The 18824-nt window shown below is 40.2% G+C and overlaps 1 protein-coding gene across 6 annotated transcripts in view; it reads left to right on the top strand.

Annotated features, from left to right (window-relative positions):
• ARHGAP24 (Rho GTPase activating protein 24) overlaps nt 1–18824 on the top strand; it is a 239361-nt gene that overhangs the window by 200069 nt on the left and 20468 nt on the right. For all 6 annotated transcript variants that reach the window (XM_085306286.1, XM_085306291.1, XM_085306287.1 and 3 more), the window contains one exon: nt 6871–7078. In XM_085306286.1, the coding sequence (XP_085162412.1) occupies nt 6871–7078 (208 nt within the window). The remainder of the gene's footprint in view (nt 1–6870; nt 7079–18824) is intronic.

Genomic DNA, 18824 nt, shown 5'->3' with positions numbered 1-18824 from the left:
TATCATTTTTTAGAAATCATTTTATTTGGTATGGTTTTATCAAGTATACCCAAGTTCCTGCAGACTGTTAAGTCTGATGAGGAACATCCCCTTTCCAGCACCCTTCACTGAAAGCTAAGCCACACTTGTGCAAACTCTGTCTGTGGTTAATAGGATTGTAGGAATTAGGAAAGTGGTTCCAGATTTGAACCTCAGGACTGCTTTAGTTGCATGGCTGAGTTTGTTTCTAAATCATCACGTTCACTCTTTTTTAGGAGAAGCTTCACAGGACACAGTGGTCTAGATTTGGTCTTCCTGTGACAGAAGGTCCAGTCCACATCTGCCAGCCAGAGAAATTCACCCACAGTTGTACCCAGATGTATTCAGTATTTAGGATTAGTTGTGCTGGTAGAAGATGACATGCCTTAGAGCTCAATGCACACCTGTACAGCTGCTTCAGATTTCTACCGCATTACTGAGAATGCAGAATAACCCAGCACAGCATAAACTGGCAGAAATGTCTGACTGAGCAGTGTTCCACGTTAAAAGCATCAGTTTTCTGTGCTTCATACTGTCTGAAAATAATGTTACTATCATTTGAATTGCTTAGATGCAACTTGGGAAAAGCAGAGCCTTCTGACTCATTGAGCATATGTGTTGGGATAGAGCTGGGGGAGGTAGGTAATTTTTTTCAAGCGGAGAAACAAAGACCCAGAACTGGCACCTGGATCTTCCTCTTCTATTTTTTTACTGGATTAAAAGCTTGGAGTCAACAGACCTAAGAGGCATCCCCTGCCTATGTCCAGTATGTGAGGAAGTCATTGATTAATAGTATTCTTATTTCTTCCAGCACTTTGTAGATTTTAAAATCATAGTCTAACTGTGCTCATGTACTGTTGAGAACACCACAGTGCTTTCACAGTTCTGAGCAGAGTAGACATATGATGTAGTTTGGATACAACACTGTTGTGTCTTTCATATGCTTTAGGTGTATCTATCAGGCTTGGAAATCCAGTTTCTCAAAGTGTTTACAGGACTTCTGCCACGGGAATGTTCTAGTTAATGAATAACTGCTCAAAATGTCTTTTGCTATCATGTGATTTTCCTCTTTGATGTTATGCGTGATCTTGGCTCCTGCTTAATTGGATGTAGCTTTAAAGACCTGCAAGGGCCTCTCTGAAAGAGTAGTTCTGCTGATTAAATCTAATGACTGGCCAGAACTGGAAACATGTACGTTTCCCTGTCTTCCTGCTGTTGTGGGGAAGCCAAGCTCTGAATCTGAATCTGAAGGGGGCCTTTCTGTTTCTTTCTTCTCTCTGAATCCATATCCCCAAAATAAACAAACCGCAAGACAGCACTTGTTCACCTGTGCGTCTGGATATGAGGTCTCTCTCTTACTTCCTTCTCCATGAAGCTGTTCTTACTCAGTTGTTGCGGTAGAAATGCACTAAGAACAGCATGTGAAATTATTTCTGTGATACTGGTCATGCTGTAGTTGAGTGTAGTGGTCTTCATAACCTTGGCTGTCTTTTCATGGCTTCTCTGTAAAGGAGACGCTAGTAGTCTCCAGGTATAGCTGACAGCGTTCAGCTTTAGTCTACCTCTGCCAGCCATTATGGTTACTCTGTGTTTKCAACCACAACTGATCGTAGCATTGTCTTTGTTTCTTAACAGTCAATGTCCTAGTCTTTATAAACCACTCATCTATAGTATCTCTGAAGTCATCAGTTATGATGGGCCAGAGGATAAGAATGTTAGAAATTAACAGTGGAAACAGGTGAACCTTGAAGGACACTGATCTTGTCTTTTGTTCTAAAAAGTCCCTGCTATGAACAGTGAAAAATCCAAGAAACAGACAATGAAAAAATGATGGACTAGGTTAAAGTTATGAGAACAAGATGTGGCTGCAGAGTTGTCATTGTTTCCCCCCACTTTTGCCCGGGGCAACAGAGTGGGTATTCTTTTCTTTCTTTTCTTTTTCTTTTCTTTCTTTTTTTTTTTTTTTTTCCATGAGGCATCAGCAGGTCTGTAATTCAAGTCAATATTTATGTAGAGCTTATCATGATTAATTCCTTTCATGGCCGATTATTGCCTGGTGCAGCGCTCTGGATTTGTGAGGTAATGAAAATCTTTTCCTTGGAAAATGGAAGTTTAGACTTTAAAAGCCAACCAAGTCTTCCCGAGATTAATTCCAAAGTCAAACAAGTACGAAATGTACAGCACAGTAAATGGGGACTTGTAGAAGCATTTAAAGGAATGACATGGTGATTTACCTTTGATTTTCCGTAAGACTGAGATCTTAATTTTAGGTTACTACACAGTCACAATTACCACACTAGGTTTGTGCTTCCCAAAGCGGAGTGAGGAGATCCTCATGCTTTGAGGCAGACCCAGTAGAATCACCATTTTATGGATGGGGATCCAAGTCTCTGAGGCTTTGTCTGAGCTGTGAGATGGGATTGTGGGGCATATGCAGACCCCTCCTGCCCCTCCAGCCAGATGAGATGCAGCCAACTGAAGGTTACATACAATCCGAATCTAGTCTGTCAAATCCTAGATAAGCACTGTAGTTACTCTGCCTGTCTCTCRGGTGTTCTCAGCTAGGTGTATTCTAAGTGTCTCAGTAAAAGTCCCCTAATTTACAAAGTACCTTATTGCATTCCATCACAGAAATGGTTCAATGTTTAAAGTTTAAGAATGAAAATAGGAAAATATTAGGCTCTGATTTGGATGACAGTTTGTTTTCTTGACACAGCTCTCCGACATACAATGTTTTATTTTTCCACATGTGTATTTTTAAAGTTTCAAAATTTTCTTCATTCAGTAGCTGTGATTTGTTACTACAATGGAGAACTAAGTTGGCTGTATGCATTTAATATATGTCACCTTTCATATCTGAACCACTTGCTACTTGTTATTTGTGCTAAGAAATATTGTTTGGCACTAGTTACGGGCATCTTAATGCTGTGCAGTTGCCAGCTGCTTTCAATATACTGCAGCTTATGTTACAGTGCATCAGCAATTTGTAACGATACAGAAATGTTTTTTGCTCCCACTGCACAAAAATTTGTATTCCGATTTTATTCATTCTGTATTAGACATGCATTGAAAACCACTTCTAAAATGAAAAAAAGAAAAAAAAATGCAGCAACTCATAAAATGTATTAATATGAAGTGATGTGTTTTGACTACAATGTCATTACTAATAGGAGTCTCAAAGCAATCTGACAGTTTTGAGAACTCACTCTTTCTTCTACAAATGTTAGCTGCTCTTTAATATGTACATTATTATAAAGAGTATTATCATGAGGGGAAGAAAGTGTAAGTAATAGGACAGAGTTTATTCATACTAATTGCACTGTCGGTGGCCATGAGTGGTAGTTGTACAACATATAATTGGAGTATCTGTATTTCATACTGATGAATTTTGTTTGGAAAGAGCTGAAAACTCTTGTGTTAGAACCATGAGATCTTAGGGGCTGTCGAAGGAAAGCTCAGCCTGTATGTTCACGGGATAAACTTGGCCGGAGGGGGGGGGTGGGGGCAGCCAAGTCCTGCCCTTGAGAAGGAAGAACTCTTGTAAAGACCCAGGCTGGGGCCTGGCTGCCTGGGGAGCAGCCCTGCTGAAAAGGGCCTGGGTGCCYGGAGGGACAGCAAGCTGGGCAGAGGCAGCAGTGCACCCCGGCAGCTGGGAAGGCCGACAGCATCCCGGACTGTATCACCAGGAGCGCAGCCAGTAGATGGAAGGAGGTGAGAATCGCCCTACGCTCAGCATTTGTTAGACTATCTATGGAATATTGTGTCCATACAGGAAGATAACCGGTGGGAGTTCAATGGGGCTGAACTTCCAGTTGGTTCACCAATTGGTTAGTAGGGGCTGGAGCAGTCGGCCTGTGAGGAGAGGCTGAGGGAGCAGGGGCTTTTCAGCCTGGAAAAGGGGAGAGTGGGAGGACCTAGAGCAGCCTTTCTGTATCTTAAAGAAAGTTGCCAAAAAGGTGGAGTCAGGCTCTTCACTGCAGTGCATGCCAGCGCAGTGGGAGACAACAGACGTAAGCTGAAACGAGGGTTTGGGTGTAAGAAAAAGCTTTCTCACCAGGAGGACAGTCAAACAGTGGGACAGATTGCCCGGAGAGGTCATGCAGTCTCCATCCTTGGATGTTTTCAAGATCTGACTGGATACAGCCCTGAGCAACCTGGTCTGATCTCGTGGTTGTCCCTTCTTTGGGCAGGTGCTTGGACTGGATGGCCTCCTGAGGTCCCTTCCACTGTGATCCCATCACTCTAAAGCTTCAGCAGAGCTACAGCAGTGCACAAAGCTTTGCAAGGCAAAAAGATAAAAAAAAAAAAAAAAAAAAAGTAATAGATCTACTAGATTCCTTCTTACAGTAACATATCTAGCTTGGTTCCCAGTCCTGGCCATCTCTCTTGAGTTAAAAAAACAAACAAACATACATTGGTTTTTAGAAGGCAGAGAAACCATTATTCTCCTTGATGATATTAACTTTGTACACACTTGCAGACTAAAAGCTTATTAAGTAGAATTGTGTTTTGCAAGATTTTCAGGGCAACAGTTTTGAGCCAGTTATGCAACTACCTCRTGGAGTATCCTTTATTTGAGCAGTGAGCTGTACTGCACGAGGTTCAAGACATGGAGAATCTGCCTTCAGCTGAGTTTTCATGTCATCCTACTGCTGAAAAAGATTTGAATTTGTTTGTCTGTTGAATAGATGCTTTTGTTTGTAAAGGCATGTGTGTTTTCATAACAGTAGCTCCAAAAGTGCCCAGATTTGTGAGAACTTAGCCATCTTGGAGGTGAATTCTGAACTGATTCCCCTAAATGAGCTCTGTGTTTGGCTGAAGGTCTTGGGTGCAATCCCAAAAGCAAAAAGGGACTTCGGAAATTCCTGATTCCTGTAATCACAATGATTTCTTAATAGTCTTTCAGTAGGCCTTTCTCCTTCATTGCACTACTTTCAGGAAGAGGAGTTACAAAATGGAGCAGTCTGAGCATTTCCTCAGTGTTAACCAGCAGCAACCCTTAGCTCAGAAAACTAAAAGAAGCCCCAAAACATTTAATAGTCCCACTGCCTCCACAGGGAGTTTGCAGGAGATTAGGAAGGTATGAAAGGAATAAGAAAATGTATTTTATATCATCTGTCATCATTGACTCCCTGGACATCAATTATTCCACATCAGTCAGTATTCTTATGAGTTTGATTCACCCTAAAATTTCAAAAATTTCTCTCTTAATTGTTAAGTGTTATGTTTTGGCTGTTGTGCAACATGAAAAGAAGTGGCCTAAGAAAGACTGACTCGGTGATGTTCAGTCCGCTTACCTGCTGCTGTTCTTGGCATCTACAAGTGTTGTGCTGTGGAAATTGCAAGTTGTGCTGCTCTGTCGTCCAGAATAACTTCTTGATGATTTAGCTGGACATCAGTTATCTCTTCAGACATTTTCTGCATTATAATAAAAATAATTGCACCTAACTACAAATCTTAGACTTTCACAGAGTTGCAAACAAGTAGATAAAGTACTAACAGCTTGCTACCCATTTGTTGTAATATCCTGAAGCGCATGCAAAGCAACTTCTCCCCTGCCCACGCTCCCCCAAAGGCAGAAGTATAAGTTACCTTTCTTTTTGCTGCAGAAAAAAAGTACATGCTGAAGGTCATCGTGGTGTCACTGGCAAGATACTTTTAATCTGTTTCCTACCTTAGTCTGTGGTTACCTGTTCATGTGCTGRTAATTTATGGTGATGCAGTTTTTGGGGTGAGAGTCAAAAGCAAAAGCTGACTGCTCAACTTTGGGCTTTCTTTAAAAAGGCAAAACACCACAACTCTGTTCTCCTTGTTGAACATTCTAGGAGCTGTGCACTTGCTGAAGTGTATTTTTTTTTCTTCCTTTTTTTCCTTTATGGGTTAAGTAATTGTAAAATGAGCCTTTCAGGTATAGGTATTTATTTGATCTTTAGTTTCTGATCATGACTGCCTTAGAACTATTCTTTGTCTTTCTATATATATGCGAGTTGCATTGGCTTGCTTCAACCCCCATTCTAGTTAACACATGCTCTCAAGAGAGAATTTCTGTCACGGACGACATGGCTGAACGTTATTGTGGCGCTATGGTGGCTAGTTCTGCAGTTTGAAGAGGACAAGGAAAATAAGCTGTGAAAAAATAGCTGTCTTTCCACTGCCAGCAGTGATATCTTCAGATCAGGTTAAAGTGAGTTTAGACAATAAAATTCTACTTCTTTTGAGGATGAGTCTAAACACTGATTTCCTGCAGTTTCAGTCTACATATTTCTCCCTTAGTGTCATGATTGTTTTTCAAACACACAATTTCTTATTGCTGAAGCAGAAAGTGATAGTGCAACTGGTTGTAAACTACAGGAATGGTGTTTTTGTGTGTGAAAATTCAATTTATCATTTGATTCAGTGGGAATGAAATCCCAAATCATATTTAGAAATCTTTTCCCTCAATGTGTAAAGGAATAAGTTATGTGCCATTGAAAGTGATACTGAAAATACTTCATTTTGTATAGGTAGTCAGTCATAAAGCAAAATGTGGATGGAAATTTGTGTTGCTTTTAAATTGGAAATTTTGTGACAGAAGATTCTAATTGTATTGTTTCTATATATTTTGTACTTCTTGTCTGACAAGCCCTTTACACTATATTTTAAATAATGTTTTGAAGCATTACTGTAAAATAGATCATTATCATATTTTCACATATCAAGTATGAAGTTGAGCATTAAACCTTTAGGAAAAGAGTAGATTAATTATCTATATACTTAAAAAGACCTTTAGATTGTGTGTATTTTAACATCAGGCGTAGGCTTCTTGAACATCTTTGTGAGTCTCAGCCAAGTCACATCTCTTTTTTTATACAGGTATTTTTGGCCAGAAGCTGGAAGATACTGTCCGATATGAAAAGCGGTACGGGAACCGTCTGGCTCCTATGCTGGTGGAGCAGTGTGTGGATTTTATCCGACAGCGGGGGCTAAAGGAAGAAGGGCTTTTTCGACTGCCTGGGCAGGCTAATCTTGTCAAGGAGTTACAGGATGCATTTGACTGTGGAGAGAAGCCCTCTTTTGACAGGTAAAATCTCCTGCTGTCCTGCATTCGCTGAAACCTAGACAGGGCGTGAAGTGATGGGCCGAACTGGCTGACCTGCTGTGCTGTAGCGCACGTGGCAGTGACAGAGCGAGTTGATCCCTGAAATACTTTTATAGGTTTTTCTGTATGTTTCCTATTATCACTCTAAATTTTTCTTCTTTTATGACTTTGGTGTCTGATTTCAGAGTGTTTCTGGGGAAGTTCCACCTACAAAATGTTGGTTAGGTTATCGCTAAGGGTTTGGCTTAATCAAAAATACCTGGATTGTCTTGATCTTAATATACTATACTTGAAATATGGTGGTGATGGTGGAGTTATTTCTACAAAGGAAGAATTTTCCTATCACCAGTTTTAATATGTTCTGTTACTTATACAACTGATTAGAAGGGAGGTTGTCTTTTGTGTGTTCTTTTATAACTTTAGGCCTTCRGTCTTGAAATAAAAGTAGCTATAAGCATAGTAGTAGCTGTATATAATAACAAACCTAAATGGCCTTGAGAGTCCAGATCCGTTTGCATTCTAGTATTCATACAGTTTTTCAAAGCTAGTGAGAATTTTTTGGGCCCAGAAAGGACCAAGTCCTGTTCACATAACTATCGATGATCTTCAATCTTGTAAGATTAACTTACTGTGTGTGTTCTGGTCTGAAATGTGATTCTGTTYGAAATTACCCTCTGCTGCAAAAGGAAACCTTCAGTGGTAAAGCATACAGCTCTCCTCTGAGGAGCACTCATAGTGACAATTCACTTATTTGGAGGTTGCAATCAGGGAAACAGAACCAGTAGATTACAAGTGGTGCAAAGCCTTTGTAACACTATATTAAGTTAATGAAATTCTGATTTTAAGAGATAGTAAAACAGCTGTTATGCTTGATGTGTATTCTGAGTGACACCTGTAACACACCTCCAAAATGGAATTGTGATTCTTTCTTCCCATTGAGGGTCTAATCAGAATGATGATGAGGAGCAGACAGCTTGTATTTATTTTGCGGGTCCTTTGACTGATAGCAATGCAAGTATCAGGAAGAAAAGCACAACTTAATCTTTTACTGTAAAAATATGCCAAGATACAAACCTGACTGCTGGAAAACATTTATGTTGCTGCCTTCCCTAGCCCTATGAAGTGAGCAAATGTGATATGCCTGAAGGAGTGTGTGGRATGCACAGAAGGCAGACATCTGTTCTGCTGCATTATTTCAGTCTCCTTTATCCTGACCCTCACTTTAAGAAATGCTGAGAATTTTATAATGTCCTAAAAAAGAAGAGTGATTGTCTTCATACCAGGATTATTACTTCCTCGTCCAAAGGTGAGGGTTAGGATGATTGATCACTCTGGAAAGTGCTGGTGTTAGCTGATGAATGTTTGTAGTGGACTACTGACTGTTAAAATACTGCGTAACTATGCTGTGGATATAGGCAAATGGTTTTAAAAGTAGAAATTTACATTAGCCAGGCATCTGTTGGGAGTGTTTTCCTTTCTTTGTCTTTCAAGTTAAATGCTACTGGTTGTATGTCTGGCATAACTTCTACCAAAGATGTAAGTGGGCAAGCAGCAGGGACAAAAAAAGGAACTCCCCGAAAATCTATTTTTTTCTATGTCTGTAAGCCAAATCACTGAGGAGGAAATGCCTAAGAAAACAAACAATCCCCAGATTTGAGGAAGATGATTTATTGAACACCCCCCTCAGAGGAACAGCTTTAGAGAGGTGCACACGTCGCATCTATTCAAAACAAATGAGGCCAGGGCTGAGCAGCATAAATATTTTTTGCAAGGTTATCTAGCAACATCTGTGGCACACTAATGAGCCTCCAGAACAGCCATCCAGTTGAGCTTTAGCAGATGACACAGAGAAGAGATTTTACATGCTGCTGCTGCGAGGCAAACACGTGATCTCTGCTATAGCAGCTGGAAACTGCTCTAGGTAGCTAGATCTACCTATAAATCCTTTGGTACTGCAATTCTGCATCTAAAGCTGAGTATTAATAGAACACCTACTGGTATGCTTACCCAGGGGGGAAGGAAGTTGTTGGTTTTGTTTTGGAGGATTTTTTAGGGTTTTTTTCTGTTTGCTTTTTCACATTCTGTGGTTTGGAGACAATGTATGTTTCAGATGCAGCAATGGTCTGCAATTTTAAGATACAAATTCTGTTCTGTTATCATCTCTGCTACCATTGGGCATCTCCATTTTTCCTCCAACTCTTAGTTTCATTTGTAAGCTTCTATAGAGTGTCTACATGATTTCCTTGTTTCTGGGTTGTTGTTTCATTGTCTAAACAGCAGCATAGTCTCTTGGTCTCTATACTACAAGCTGACCTCTTGGAAAGTAGCTGCAATCTGAAAAGATGCTGTAGAAAAAAAAGTAGTATGTTAAAGGTGCATACTTACTATCTCCCATAGACTTCCAGATCCAGCATATTTAATCTGTAATTTCCTATGATTAGTCAAAAATCCAGAAGTGCAAAAACAACACTAGTTCTGTTTATTAATTTATATTCCTCCTTTCTCATATATCAATAGTAATAAAGATTTTGCAGTTAGAGCTGACAGTTTTGTTGATGGGGSACAAAACACAACATAGTTCAGGTCACTGTTCCATAACAGTGCTAGGTCATTGGCTCCAACTGGAAGAAAGGCTAGCTTTTGTCATTGGTACTTGAAGTAATACAAAGCTGATGTTTAGAGTAGGATGCCATTTTTCATACTGATGTTTCTTCTGTGTCTAAATGCACATAAGTGAAACAAAGTTTTTAAAATAAATGAAGATGCAGTGAAATTTGTGAGCATGGGCAGGAGTATGAAGTGAGAAACTAAATTATTATTAAATAACCATTCTTGTCTTTACACTTTCTTAGCTGATTAGGCAAAACACATAACTTGTAGAATTTCTTCAAAATTTCACCTCTGTTTTTACATGGTGGCACCACTCAGAACTTGTTACAACCCTTGGGGGATGGAGTTCAGACGCACCGATCTCTCCCCAGCAGCCTTGAGTTTACCTGCTGTGACTGCCCTCCCCTTCTTCCCATTTGCATTTCTCTGCAGCAGTTTGGCAAAGACAACCACACACACACACACACACACACACACACACACAAAAGCAAGCAAGCAGAAATGCAAACCAGATACATTTGAAAGAAGTAAAATAGAGAGCCTTACTCAAAAGAACAAGCTACCATGTTTTGTAAACATGAAACCTGAGACGCATATTTGAAAAATTGTAGTTCTCACTTTAGAGCTTGATGTTTTGTGTTACTAAAGTCAGTTATAAAAATACAGAGTGAATCGAGGACCATTCAGAGAATTGCAAAAACCTTCACGATATTAATTTGTTCATGATCTTATTTTATAGTTTAAGAAAGCATTGGTAAAGATTTATGGGCTAGGGTTAGACAATTGCAAGAGAGTAGAACCAGTACTTGAAATCTTTCTCAAACTCCCAAAGTCACAAAACCTAATATCTGATCTGAAACATCCAACAGCCCAGCCCCCTGCTATAAAAAGTGGAACATCAGCATTTTCTGCGGTCTCTTGGAAAGGGAGTTAAAGTTGCTACAACTGAAAACTGCTGAGAGTAGCCTATGTTGAGACCCTTTGTGTGATGAACAAAAGAGAATAACAAAAAGCCTATGTCAGTTTAAAAAAAAATAGTAAATATCTCAGTTTCTCTGTATGTATGTATACATAATGTGAAATCTGCTTCAAGGAACTAGCACTACAGTTAGGCAATTGTTAGTACTTTGAAATAGCTTTGGTATTTCCAGTACATCTCCACAGACCTCTGTGTAAAATTTTCTCTTCCAGGAAATCCATTTTGCTTGCCCCTGGGGTAGTTGCTTTTCTCTGCTGTGTGGCTTATAGTTAAAATTTAAAATCCCTCAGCAACTGCTTGTTAATACATTTGCAGTGATACACACCAAGTAGATTATGACTATTTGTTTTGCAGAACTAGCATAGTGAACATGGCACTGCTAAAGGAAACCAAGGCGAGGGGTTCCTTTGTTTCACAGTTCTTACCTTGAAGCGAACAAAATTGGATTTCTCTTTCTATATTATCTCTTTTCATCTATTGTTCATCACAGTTATTACCAGATGAYGTGAGAGTTAAAATTTCACAGGAAGAAAAAGTATTTGAAATGTCACTGAAACAGATATCAATATTTATGTCATTGATCTGTGTATGCGATTGGGATTTTTGTAACTGTTGATGTGATGTTGTAACCATTGATGTGTGTAGTCTGGAAGTTCAGAGGAGTTCAAGAATACATAGCTCACGTGCCTGAGGTTGTGAGTATCGGTGAGAGAGAAAGCAAACACATGCCCACATAATTAGCCAAAAAAAAAAAATTCCCTGGTACATTTTCTCATGAATATCAGCTTCTCTAAAGAGGAATGCAGTATATTATGGGTAAAATACTCCTTGTTGCTCTTCTCACCATTGCTGTCAGCTCAGAAAAAGATACGCGAGTGGCTATCTGTGATAGCTGGTAGACATTAAGGCTTATTTACTGGAGTCAAATAATCCAGAATGTAGATCTGGATATGTTCCTGTTCATTTAATCACTGGGATTTCCAAAGAAAAAGGAGTGAATGACAAGTGTGGTACTAATGTAATAGCCTCAAGGTCAGAAGGACCAACTGCAGAACCCTAAAAATACGGAGAACACGACAGTCTGCCAGAAGTCACTGCATCCTCTCTTACCGAGGGCATGGTCAAAGGACACCACAAATGAGTTTTAACTCCAAACCTGACATAGCCGAAAGCTTTTATTAAGAAGAGGAAGCCTCTGAACTACACGTGTCTGCATGTACTCTGAAGCTACTGAAAATTACATGTATCTGAGGTAAGCAGTGTTACGTGTGTACTGTGAGAAGAAAAGAGGAGCAAGGTAAAATCCCCCATTTCTCAAGAGAAAAATCCTTGCTCGCTGAGGTTGGAGTCTATGAGAAGTGTAGCAGTGCCTTAGGTGGTCTGTGCAGTTGGCGGAGAGGGGAAGGTGCCTCCGGACAACAATTCCCTCTCTAGAGGCACCCATCATTCTCCCTTGCTTTAGAGGGCCAGGCATGACTGCAGACCTAAGTTAAAGCGATCCTTCCATTCAGGGGTAATGGGACATCACACTGAGAGGCAGAGTCTGCAGAATACCTTTGTTACGTGCACCAGGTATCACACTGCATGTTCCCAGAGCAGAGAAATCATCTCGGGATTCTGGTGTTTCGGTGCAGTGAGCGCTAAAGCAGGCCTCTGCCCCAAGGCGGAAACGGGCAGTGGCGGGTGTCACGTACGGCAGGGCAGAGCTACCCCTGCAGTATCTTGTTGGCTCTGTAGTGAGGGAGGGGTAAAGGGACACTCAGCCTTCCAGACCTGATGTCAAACCGTAATGCTGGCATGCAGGGAAGAAAATTGGAGTTTCGATACTGAATCCAAGCCTTCTAGGAGCACTGGGCATGGGACTGAGGAATAACAGTATTTTCTGAATCGCCAGATGCAAACTTGATAAGGACAGTTGATTTTGTTTTCGAAGTGCCGAACAGGCAAGACAAGAAGTTTGGAAGTAATTAAAGCTATAAGGTTTGAAAAAAAATAAAAGCTATGAAGAAATGCTCCAGTTTCTGCTGGAATAATGATTGTGCTTTTTGCCTATGTTTTCTGAATCAAGGTATAACAAATGCTAGAAAATCCTGGCAAAGCAAATGTTTTTACAGCATGAAAGTAACTATGCATTCCAAAAAAAGTCAAATGCTTTTTCAGTCCTGAGGCATTGAGCTATTAATATCCTCCATGTCTTTAGGACTCAGAAACAGTTCACAGCCGTTTGTGTGTTTTAGGAGATGAGTAAATGTGATATTTATGAGCAATACTGAMATATTTAATATGTTTTTGTTCTTGGTAATGTCTTTAATTGTAGTAAGTGGAAGGATGCTACTGAAGGGAATATAGGCAAACCCATGATAAGATTTCCTGTTTCCTAAATCCTCTTCAATCACGTTCCTTTATTTATTAAGGCTGTTTTTAATTCTTTGCTTCTCAGCGGACGTGGCAGCTGCTAGACAGTGTTGTCCTCACCAAAACCGCTCTGCAACCCAGAGGAGAGGACTCTTTTCTGGGCATTACACAGAACTTGGTCCTTTCGTACTCTAGGAAGTGAATGTCAGCACAGCTCCTTTTATATTTTTCTGCAGAAACAAAATATATTTTTTTAATTTTTGGTGAAAGCAAAGAATTGGAGTTGTCTTGGAGTGGCTGTAGTTTGCACTGACACTGGGCTACAGCTAGACGTTGACTTGGAAATCTTTAGTGATGAAGATTTTTCTTTTCCAAATCTTGAGCCTGTATGTAAGCATTTCCTTTGTTTAAAAACAGATAGTTCTTTATCAGAAAGAGACTTTATTCCCTTCCTTGTGAGTGGATGGAATATTTTGGAGGCTTCTTAAAGTAGCTGCATCTTGAGAAAAATAGTAGACTGAGGTTCATCCAAGGTTGTTTTTTTTCCAAAGTAATGTTAGTGAATGCAGGAGTCAGGAATAAGTGTAAGATTTGATTGAGAGAGACAATGTTAAAATCCTTACAATCCTTTTTTTAAAAAAAAAAAAAAAAAAAAACCTTCCCCACTCTCGTAATTCTGTTACCTGGTGATCAAAAACTTTTTTGTAAGTGCAGTAATCCCTAAAGACAACACTTTGGTCTGAAAATAACTCTTTACTAGACAGCTGATTCTTGCCAATGGCCTTAGGCCTGTGGAAATTCCTGGCAGTTTCTCCTTGCAGAGTCCCAGGCTTGCTTCCTTGATCTTTACAAATGACACTCCACTTACCAGTTAATGTCTGGAGCCACGTCTCTGTCCTTTCCCTTCTTTCTCTTGCAGAAATAACCTCTAAATGCTGTGTGATGTAGAGACCTACTCTAGCAATTAAATACATGTTAGGTTGTTACTTTTAACTTGATTCAAGGATCATTAAATCTGGTTAATAGATGTCCTGCTGTAGGAGCCTGATACTGACAGTGAAAGAACATCTGTAATTCCTTTGCCTGAATTCTGGTTTCAGAAGTGAAGTTGGTCCTTTACTTTTGTGAAAAAGCACCTGTGTCTTTACTTGTTACTGCAGGGTTGAGATCTTCTAAAAATATGGATGTAGCCTATTTCACTTGCAGATAATAAATTACTTCTTAGATAGCCCTTTTCACAGACAGAAAGGATAACATTTTGGTAGTATGTGAAACTTGAGAGTTTTGGTGTAAAGCATCCTTACTTCGGGCTTCCAAGATTTGTRGCTTTCTTGTCTAGTACATTTTATTGGTTTGTGGGACAGTTTTTCATTTTATATACTTAATGATTCCTGCAAAATCTTTGCAAAAACTTAGGTCTTACTGAACAGCCCCTCAGATGATAAAATAATTTAGCATCATATTCATGGGAACTGGTTTATATCTGCTTCCCGATACAAACCCATCCATTTCTTAGGCTTATTCTCACCTTATGTATGAGCACTTGTATCTTTAAGAATCTGTATGTGGGTAATGTGCATCTTTTTTATGTCCCTTTACAACCTTCTTTTTTTTTTTTTGTCTAAAATTGCCGTCACCCATGCTACCTTTAAAGGGACAGTGTCTAGCCTGAATAAACTAATTGCTGTTACAATTACTAAAGTGGATGTTTCACTCAGAAATAGATTCTGTCAATCTTTAGTATTTTTTGCAGTGCTTGCTCCTCTGAGTAATTCCTTGGAAGGTAGCATCGGTGCTCAAACTCCTGAGCACAAAGTGAAAGGAGCAGAACACTTGTTTGCTTGTAGAAAAATAAGAGTTGAGATCAGTATTTACCGAGTGAAGCCAGACTTCTATTGCAGTGGGAAAAATAGAAAGACAGCTGAGAAACTAAGATGAAGGTGAAAGCTTTCAATTTTGTTTCACAAGTTGTAGGCAAAATTTTAGCTGATATTTAGATTACCTACTATACTGCTTGTATTATATGCACATTATGTAAGGAAATATGTATAGCAATCTGGGCACAATCCTTGTAAACATGCTCTAGGTGACTCTGCTTAAGCAGGGGGGTTGGACTGGATGATCTCCAGAGGTCCCTTCCGACCTCAACCCTTCCGTGATTCTGTGGAATGTTACAGAGGGGAAAGCTTTGAAGATGCTACACAAGGGAACAAGGGAACATGGTTTATGTGGGGCATCCAACCTGAACAGTGCATTTCAGGACCCACAGTCAGCCTCCAGCATCAGTCGAACCACTTCTGATTCATCATAGCACTACTCAGCACAGGCTTTTCCCTCCAAGCCTTTGAGTACTGATTTTTTGAACAGTAACATTGCTCTGTGTGGGATTATGTGTATTTGTAGTATTCTGCTGACATTGCTCACTCACAGTGTTCCCACACTGGTTTATTGTAGATTTTAGTGCCTCACTTATGCTGTTTGCATCCTGGCAGCATGTGTATAGTACGTAACTCAAATGCCAGCCAGACAGTTGGGAACTCATCCTCCCACGTGAGGAAGACATTGATACTGGTACGTGAGAGCTGCTCTGCAAGTCCTGGATGCAGCCAGCGAACAGAGCAGTGGGCCTGGGATACGTTGGTGAGGGGGGTCTTTGTAAATGGAGATTCAGGATTGTGGTCTGTGACACATTTTAAATTATGGGGAACTCGGGGACGTACTGATTACACAAACCGAGTTCTACTGTTCTCCTTTATTACCAGAATTCCTAAACTGAATTATAACCTCGTAGTTTTCTGCTTCCTACTGTTTGTTCTTTATGCAAACTGTATATGTGTCATCATGGCCTAGAGCTATTTTTGGCGGAGTATTAATCTTTTTGTAATGTGACCTTGCCCTGTTACATTTCCTCTCTGAAAGTGTATGAGGAGCTTGTTGGCTTTGCGCTCTGAAATGCTGACTCCAGCTCTCTGAACATGCTGTACGCTTGTCTGTGAATGCAAGGGTTATGCGGGGATTTCTAGTGACCTGCTGCGCTTTAGTAATTTTTGTTTATGGTGGAGAGGGTGAAAATCTCCAGGCAGTGTAATCAGTCTGACAGCAACTTCCACAGTGTCTGTGATACCACAAAGGAAAGTGCTGTCAAAACAGCACTGCCATGACAGATATTGATGACAGAGTTCACATGAATAGGGCTTTGAATATGTGTAGCCTGATGACTAAGGAGAGAAGCTGTGATGCGTTTGCATTTGTAATGCCCTCACATGGATAGTAGTGGAGTAGGGGATGCTCCTTTGGACAGTGATCAACAGTAAAGCAATATTTAACAGTAAAGCAACCAGCATCTGCATGGATACATTTCAGTGTACCCCATGAGCATGAACACACTTCTGTCTCCCTTTGCACTGGGGACAGATGGAACAGCTTGTTTAGCTGTAAGGGCAGTACAGCAGTCACTTCAAGGTGCAAGGGCTGCTTCTGCTCCAGTCTGAGAAGGAAACATGTTGACCCACAGCCCAAACACCTGGTTATGAGGTGCTAGGTCAGAAGCTGGAACTGTGGAAATCAAATTCTGTCTGACCATGATTTCTTGTAAAGGCAAACCTCTCACTGAGGTGCACCAAGCTAGAGCTGCAGTGTGTGTTCAGGATCTGAGAGTTTGTGCCTTCAATCCTGTGTCCCTGTAACTGGACTTTGGTAACACAGAAGTGCATTTTTTTTCTCTACAGTAATATTTAAACAGAGTAGCTATACCAACTCTTACACAAAAGGATTTTAGAAAATGCTTGCAGCAAAAAATGTGAAATTGCGAAGAGAATTCATTGAGGGACTCTGTCAAAGCTTATTAACATCTAACAAAATTATTTATTCTAAGTTTTAATTAAAGAAAAGACGTTGGCAGAAATGTAAGGCTTTGTATAATTGGGTCTAACTCTTCTGACTTCACTCAAAGCATTTCTGAGTGGGAGCAATCAGACTGTTGAAGTTTAGGAAAGAGCCAGATTTGGTAGGTCTCTCCATGCCACCTAGAACAATGTGCATATCCCACACATGCAGGAAAAACAATGAGATGCAGAGGATGTGGTTTGTTTTGGCTTCAACTTCATGAACTTACCTCAACACAGAACTACCTGGCAGTAACTTGTGTGGCACAGGTACTCGTTTCTCCCACAATCATCTCAACTGAGAGGGTTACACCTTCCACTAGCCCAACACAGCTGGGGTCTGTTACCCTTCCCGATATTAAGGGGCCAAGGTAGAGAGGTTATTTCCTCCTGATCTAGTCTACCTGCAGTTTTTCATAAAACCAAGCTGCAGTATAATGAGAATTTGCATGGGATCTGGCATCTGCTCAATTGATGACAGCTTGAATTTAAATCCTCATCACACCCTTGAGCTAATGTGGAGGATGTGAAAACCAGAACCCCACCTTCCTGTGACCTAGCAGGAGGAAAACCTTAGACTTACTCTGTTCCTCAGAAAGTGAGGAGTAAAGAACTCCATCTGATAAGACTTCCACTGTACAGAGGGATAACGCTTACCAGAGCACAAGCCATGCTTAGCCACTCTCTCCTTGCCAGCCCACTGGGGAAACAGAGAGAAGCCAGTGCCCCGGTCACTGCAGTGACGCACACGGCGAAAGGGGCCGTGCACGTGCTCGCTGCACGAGTCCAGACACAGAACCGCAGAGCTCTGAAGGAGCACGGAGGTCCTGTTCTCTCTCCACTTACCCTCTTGTCTACACTTGACGTAGCTGTGTGTTGCGACTTCTTCCATGCTGTCTTTTTCCCATGGTGAGGCCAAGTCTTCCTACCTCCACTTTAGTAAAAATCACTCATGACTTCTGATCTCTGAAGTACTGTACTTTTTCTCTAAGCGAGATAAATAATTTGCTCAGACCTTCTTGCATGAGATACTGAAATAGGATGTTTCTCAGCTTTTTTCCTATTGGGCTGAATTTAATTTTCTGCTCTGTGCTTTGTCATTCCCACTTCAAGCTTGTTATTATACATTCCGCACTTGGACAAAGTCTGCCTCAGTTAATGAGGGCTGTTCTAATTTAGATAACCAAGGAAATTTCTGCTGGAGGTGACTTTCTCTATTTTAATACTTGTTAATTAATACTTTTAATCATGTTAGTTAAGAATATGTAATGGTTAAACACTTTGACATTACAGTGTCAGACAGCAAAAGATATATCAAGATAGGTAAAATTTAAATAAATTTCTGTAGCTGTAATGGTCCTAGGATATAAGCAAGGCCAGGTTTGTCTTTTTTTTTAAACTAATCTGTTGTAGTTGGGAAAAGTCTATGAGGGAGAGAGCCCTTTGCAGGCCCTGAAAAGATCAGCAGATTGCAAATTACATAAATGCCCTCAAGGCAGACATACAAATACTTCCTTTATTTTTTTTAATACATTTTTACATATAAAACCAATATTCTAATTGAACCATTATTCCCTACATTAGAGCCAATATTCCATATATTAGAACCATTATTCTATGTAGTTGTTTAGAATGTGAATCCTTACTGATGTGGATACAAGACCATAGACAAGAAAGGGGAACAAATGTTTCCGATCCACAAGAGAACTCGGAATTTAGCTTTCCTTTAAAAATCTCTCTGGCTGAAATTGGCCTAATGGTACTTGTGGATTAAAACACCTGGAACAGAGCTGGATTAAAATTGGAATCTGCTATTTCTAAGTTTACTTCTTCATTTTAAATTGAAAGGCGAAAAAATAATACTGGATAGCAAATTCTGAACAGACTATACAGTGTCTTG

The sequence above is a fragment of the Rhea americana genome, unplaced genomic scaffold (assembly GCF_003343005.1).
Source record: "Rhea americana isolate MKP2758 unplaced genomic scaffold, rheAme1 scaffold_237, whole genome shotgun sequence".
Classification (NCBI taxonomy): Eukaryota; Metazoa; Chordata; class Aves; order Rheiformes; family Rheidae; genus Rhea; species Rhea americana.
This window is presented reverse-complemented; position numbering and strand designations above follow the sequence as displayed.